Here is a 6,628-nt window from a genome sequence, read left to right as displayed (position 1 = left end):
CTGTCGTGTATGCCCCCGTCTTCGCCCCGGCGGGGGGTTCTCAAGCGTTGATCCACCGTGGAAAGGAGGCGACCGCAAGCGTTGATGTTGACTTGGCGGTGGAGGGGCTGGCTGCGGGCCTGTGGCCTTGCGCTTGTTCCTAGGAGACTCCCCTAACGGCCACACCAGCCAAGGTTAGCCTAAAGCGACTCTCTCTTTCGTTTGGTCTTGCTGGACGCACCGGAGGGTGTCGCAGGCTGAGTAGAGCCACCTCCGGCTTGGGATGTCGGCGGGTGCCAGTGGTGAAAGTAGATGGACGGGCTCGGCTGGGCCTCTTGTTGAGACTGCGCAGACTGCGCTGCTGCGTGCTGGTGGCTCTGCAGTGCCGACGGGCCTGGTGGGCCAGAATGGGGGACGTTCGTGTTAAGGCTGGGAAGGTTGCTAGATCCCAGTGGCCGAGACACTGAACCGGTCGAGGACAAAGTCGTTGCCCTTCCCCGCTGGGGAGAGCCCGGATAGGCGGGGAATCCGTGAGGTCCGGGGGCGGAGCTTGGGGTCGAAGGGACGCCCGTATATTGACCATAGGGCTGGGACTGAGAATCGCGGCGATGCTCGGGCGAAAGAGGACCTTGAGAAGGCAGCAGCTGGGGGTGCTGAGGCTGTCCCTGCTGGGCGAGAAATTGCTGTGCCCATTCCAGAGCCGCAGGAGGAACACCGCCTCCCATTCCGGCAAAGACAAGAGGGACGATGGGCGGGGGGATTCCGCCGCTCAGCGAGGTTCGTAGCATGTCGGCCTCGATGCGCCGTTGCTCTAGACGCAGAGTCTCTTGCCTCGTCTTCTCCTCTTCCTGTCTCCTGCGCTCTTCTTCAGTCTTTGCTGCCAGCCAGCTCCTCATGGAATCCTCGGCGCCTTGCCACTGCGGCGGTGGTCCAGGTAGCTGGCCCATCAGGTGGCCATGGCTAGATTGAGCTTGGCCGATGGATTGGGGCGCCGGAGGAGGTGGCGGAGGAGGAGCCGAGCTTGCGTGAGGCGGCTGGGGCGGCAAAGTCATGGCCGCCGGGGGAGGCAGGCCACGATGATGTGCCGACATAGGCTGGCCAGCTGGACTGTGACTACGGGGAATGGACGGCAGCAGCTTGTGCGAAAGGTGATCTTGATAAGCCAAGGGAGGCGAGGGTCGGGATGTCGAGGGCGGAGTAGGTAGGTCATGGACGGACTTGTAGCCGTAGTGTGTTGGCTGCTTAACTGTGAGCATGGTCATGTATACTCATGTGCTCCAGGTGTTTTTAAAAGTTGTTGAAGGTGAAATCAGACAACATGGGTGGCTGATATTTGTTTCTGGGGTTGATGTGTGTGTGTGTGTGTGTTTTTTTTGTTTCCTCGGGTTGTTGCGTGTGTAATCGTGTCGAGTCAAGAAAGTGAAGCTGAAGCTCAAGCTGCTGGTGAAGAAGAAGAAGGCAGCGAGCAGTCGGAGAAGAAATTGAGACAAAGGGGAGTTTGAAGGAAGGTCAAGAAGTGGAAAAGTGAGGAAAAAAGCTGCTGGCTGGCCAGTCAAGATGGGTGGAAGGAAGACAGGTGAAGAAAGTTTGAAGAAAAAACCCGAGGCGAGAGGTGAGGTAAGTAAGGTAAAAGGTAGGAAAGAACAAATGGAGGTATGGGGGGGTGCAGGTGGTGGAAATAACCTTTTTTACAGGCGCGAAGCTGGAAGGGCGGCCAGCTCCAAGTTGGGAAAGAGACTTGGGTTGGACTGGGAAGGGAAAGGGACAGACACCACCTCACAGACACCACACACCGTTCTCCGTACCGAGTACATACATACACGCCTACTCCCTACCTACGCCTGCCCTGGACACCTCTCTTTCCACCTAGGTAGGTATTTCACGCCCGAGAGGGGGGGGTACGCATCTTCCTCAGACTCCCACCCAGCAACAGCACAAGCACAAGCGGCAGTAGCCAGCAGCTTCTACCTATCCGCAAGGTAGACACATACTGCGTACAGAGTAGTAAGGTACTCCGTAGTCCAAGGTACGGAGTACCTCACTTTCCTTTCTCAAAGGACGAGAGGGACCGGAGACCCAGAGATCCAGAGACCCAGACCTAGACCCAGACCCAGACCCAGACCCGAACCCCAGGGCCTAGAGAGAGAATGAGAGGCAACTCCGTGCCCGGCTGGGACTAGTAAGGCACAGCAGCTTGCAAGGAACAGTCCAGCTAGCAGCCATGCCATTGTACGGATAGGTGTGTACGAATACTTAGTCCGGATAGTGAGGGAAAGGCGAGCCAAGGTCAAGGAAAGCAGAGTAATCACATACCATGGCACGCGTGGGCTCTTCGTTCATAGTCCTCGCCCTCGTCTCTCCCAGTCTCAGATACCTCACCTCACAATCCTGTACTGTATCCATCCGCATCGGGATTCGTAGTATAGACCAAAGGGCGGGGCGTACGGTGCTGAACCCAGCCCCACGAACGGGCCCGGCCTCATTTAGGCATGAAGACGTTTTTAGTGCCGTCTATGTAGGGCAAGATTAGGAAGGGCTGAGGTGGTTGCTCTGGGTTGGCACAGCAAGCAAGGCTGATGGACGGACAACTTGCATCGTGGAATCGATGTACAGACACGCAGTACTCGAGGCGGAATCACAGTCTAGGCTAACCCAGAACTTGGCGGTGACACTGACCCCCAATGTCCCTTCCCTTTGACCTGTACCGTAGATCTCCGGAGCCTCGAAACCTCTACGGCAGGATATGGGTTGAATCAAAGCGCCAGGTGCTGGCGATGTGCCGATGCATCGCTGGAGTAGTAACGAGAGCCAGGGCGTAACTGTGGGTATTGTAAATTGTGGTTTCTGGGAGGATGAGGATGGATCATGGCCATGGAGGGGGCAGGCAGGCACGCTGGCAGGCATTGAACGGCTTCTGTTCTTTGGAAACCCGCGGGCCCACGGGCGGGAAGAGTGACGGGGGTGTGTCTTGTACAAGTACAATGTGCAAGTGCCTGGATATGGAAATCTGCAATGTGTGTGAGTGTGAGTGTGTGAGTGTGTGTGTGTGTGTGTGTGGTGTAAGTTCCTCCTCTCAACAGAATACACCACATCGTAGCGTAGTCTCTCGTGTGTGCGCGTGTCTGTCTCCCTCTTGTGTTATTTCGCCATTTCCCTTTCCCAAGGAACCCCGGCCGGGAGTGCAGGTGCGGATACAGATGCAGATGCAGATGCTGGATGGAGACGCGGGAAAGGAGATGAACCACTCCAGCAAGGCCCGACTAATTCGACGAGGCGTGCAGGAATCACGGTATGGATGCCCAGGCCCATCCAAGGCCGTCGAGGTACTACGGATACTCAGGAGTCAGGAGTCAATCTAGGAGTCTCCAACTCTCCTGGCAAATTTGAATCGCAAGCACCACCCACAAAGTGATAAGTGCGGATAGTAGGAGAAAGCACAGGACAGAGAGAGAGAGAGAGGCATACGAGCCTAGGAGATGGCCCGGCCGTTTACGGACAGTTCAGGATAAGGCTCGGTGCGGAATGGATGGTGGTCAAGGTGCGTTGCCCGTGGTGGAGAATGACAGTGAGCCTGGTTTATTTCATTTACAACCAGCGCGTATCAGAAGAGATGACACATGGAGGGGGATGAGCACAGGGGGGTGCGCGTTGTTTGTGTCCAAGCCCAGCTCAGTCCAGTCCGCGGTCCCAACTCCCAACCCACAGATCAAGTGGCGCGAGGGGGTGTCTGCACGCCCACGCCCACAGGGACTCCTCCCACTCCCAAAACCCCAGCAAGGGCCCCCAGGGAGGGGGGTGATGGGGATATGAGGAGGGGTGTAAACCCGGGAACTGTGGCGAAGGCGGCTAGTCAGTATTGGGCCAAGATGGGGAAATCCCACACTGGCGTAGAATCAGACTTCAAGATGAACTGACGGCAGAGGCGAACGAGGAATGAGGAATGAGGAACGAGGGATGTGGGATGTGGATGTGGATGTGGGTGTGCTGTCTGTGGATGCTAGATGCTAGAGGGCCAGGATGCCGGATGATGGATGCTGCAGCAGAGACAGTTGGAAATCGGAAGTTGGGGGCGAGAAGTGATGTAAGAAATCTACCGATCCCTCTCCCAGGACCAGAAAAGGCTGCATGGTGGTTGGGCTTGAGTTACCAATGTCGAGAACACCGACGTCTTTGGACCGGCTATTGCCTTTTCTCAGCCAACCTCGAGCTGTTGTAGCAGTACTTCCTGCGCCAGTATCGGCTTCGTGTTACTGTCAGCTAGAAGTAGAAGTGCCAGCCCAATCATCACCACAGCTCTAGGGACTGTACCGTGACCCAACACCTACGGCTTTTGCAGCCAAAAGAAAGAGTTGAAAAAAATAAATAAACCGTGACCGCATACCTACAGTATCTATACTAGGCTCTAATACGAGCTAAAGAGCAAGAGCGGGGGTTAGACTGCGGTATCGTCGAAGTGAGACGAGAACAGGAGGAGACCAGTGTCCGGTGGCAAGGCACAAGCCACCCTCACTGACAGGATACGCACGACACGCAAGACAATGCATGAGCAACGCTGCGTATGACTACCAAGCGGTGCTGGCAAGCCAGCTCGAGTGAAGGTAGGGCAGGACGAGCCGGGACATAAGAACTTCGGGCCTTGGCCTTGATATTGACGTCCATTTGCTGGATGTTGACGCTACTACCGCCGATGAGACTGCTGCAGCTATTCCCTCTTCTGACTGCGCAAGGTGCTTCTTGCTTGCATCGCACACAGTCATCTTTGTCCCCTGGTCCGTCGATAATTCTCCGCGCCCTCATGCTTGGCATGCAGCTTTGTGACCTGATTATGTATAGAGACTCCGCCAGGAGCTGCCGTCGGTGGGTAAGCATTGTAGCTTCGCCTAGCTTCCCAAAGTGGGTAGGTGATTGAGGGGTGTCGTCGTCGGGAAACCGTGTACGCGTGCGAGTGCCGCTGTGTTCTGTTTGAATGCAGTTCAACATCCGTAGTTAGCAGGGATAGCCTGGAACGCACCTTTGAGGTAGTAGACAAATGCAGAAGTGTGTGAGCAGAGTTCGACCAGAGGCGCAGGGTCGATCCTGATGATGAGTTGACGACACCATCACCTGTAAGACAGAAGGAAAGAAAGAGGAGAAGTCTCAAAAGCGCATGAAGAGTTAGTTGAGAGAGAGAAAGAGAGAGAGAGAGAGACAAAGAGGTCGATATCAGGAAACTCGGTGACGAAAAACGTTCTCTAAGCTTGATATCAACCCATTTTGATCTGGCCCGTACTCGGGGCTTCGTCTAGACTCTGCGCATTGATTTCTCACTTTTGTATCCTCAAGCTCAATACGTACATCAACGAGATGGAGCTGGGCGGGGTTGTGGCCGCAGGTCAGCTGAGAAAGCGAGTTCGAGTGAGTTCACTCGCAAAGCTATCATTTTAGAGATACTGATTGGACGCTTTCGCTGCAGACGCGAATGGGACGCGATGCGGTCTCGTGCTGAAGCAGGCAAGAACAAGGATACGTCTCCTGGCTGTGCTGATGTTTTGTCTAGCCCCTTCTTGTCTCGTCTGGGGGCTTGCTGGTGCGTGTTCGAACATGAAAGTCGCCTCGTGGAGGAACCATAATGCGTTTCGGGGTTTCTCAGATGATATGTAGTATTTGCTGAGCTTCTTTTGTCTTCACTTAGCAACAGCTCACAGATCTCATCTATAGCTTATTGGACTATATGGTAGGTAGGTATCGTTTGATTCAACAAGCTCAGCCAAGCAGGGATATACGTACCTTGACTGCTGAAAGCGAGTTGAGTGATGGATGGGATGTCGAGCCCAAGATTCAGGTCTTGAGTTCGGCGCGGAGCTCCTACTCCAACGCTTGCGTTTCCGCGTCTGCCTCATGTACTCATCATCCTTGACCGTAGCAGCAGAGTTTCTGGCCCAAGAGAAACAACGAGGTATTGGTACTGTAGCCTTCAGTAAACAGACTCGAGCTCTGCAGCAGCAGCGGCGGCGGCGGCGGCGGCAGGTTGGAGTGGGGTTGGCTGTCCGTGGTCAAAGGGGATTCAAAGGAGGCCAGCCACAGTTGGTGGTTCAAGAACCAGCGGAGAGCTGGAGAAGAGGGTGTGAAGGTGCCATAAGGGGGTGTGTGGATTTTTTTGGTTTGACGAGGTATTAAAAAACGGGCTGTCGTTGCTGGTGCGAGAGAGGAGGCCACCGAGGACGAGGTCAAGGGAACGAAGAAGCTGGGAATGGGCGTTCGTAGTTGGCAGAAAGAGAACGGGACAGGGTGCCTTAGACGCCTCAGTGAGGTACGTAATTGATGAGGACGTACCGAGTTCCCAAGGGGCGGGCGGCGTGTGCGTCCGAAGGATTCTGGATGCTCGGGAGATACCTGGACACGTTACATCGATACGTACCTACGGCTGTGCGCCATCTCTCCCCTAAGGTTAGGTAGCTTACCTTCTTTACCTTTACCTTGCCTTGCTGCGAATGTTGGCATGCAAGTGCATTGGGATGAAACCGCGAAAACTGCCTTGTAGATTTTGGATTGGAGAGCACTGCCCAAGTCAAGAAGATCTGTGTAAGGTATTCCGAGATACCTTGAGATGGTAAACATCCTCTGTTACCCGTGCTGCTTCTCACAGCTCAATTATCTTGTAGATGATGAG

General features: G+C 54.9%; 1 protein-coding gene across 1 annotated transcript; it reads right to left on the bottom strand.

Moving 5' to 3' along the window:
* Window positions 1–179: 179 nt before the first annotated feature.
* N0V96_006804 (uncharacterized protein) lies at window positions 180–1,241 on the bottom strand (the record flags this gene model as incomplete). The annotated part of the gene is made up of 1 exon (XM_053196367.2): window positions 180–1,241. One exon carries the CDS (start codon window positions 1,239–1,241, stop codon window positions 180–182), a length of 1,062 nt encoding a protein of 353 aa, XP_053046230.2.
* Between the last annotated feature and the right edge of the window lie 5,387 nt (window positions 1,242–6,628).

Source organism: Colletotrichum fioriniae (assembly GCF_027942845.1).
Source record: "Colletotrichum fioriniae strain IMI 355084 chromosome Unknown scaffold_7, whole genome shotgun sequence".
Lineage (NCBI taxonomy): Eukaryota > Fungi > Ascomycota > Sordariomycetes > Glomerellales > Glomerellaceae > Colletotrichum > Colletotrichum fioriniae.
Note: the sequence above shows the minus strand (reverse complement) of the source record. Positions and strands in the feature narration are given on the sequence as shown.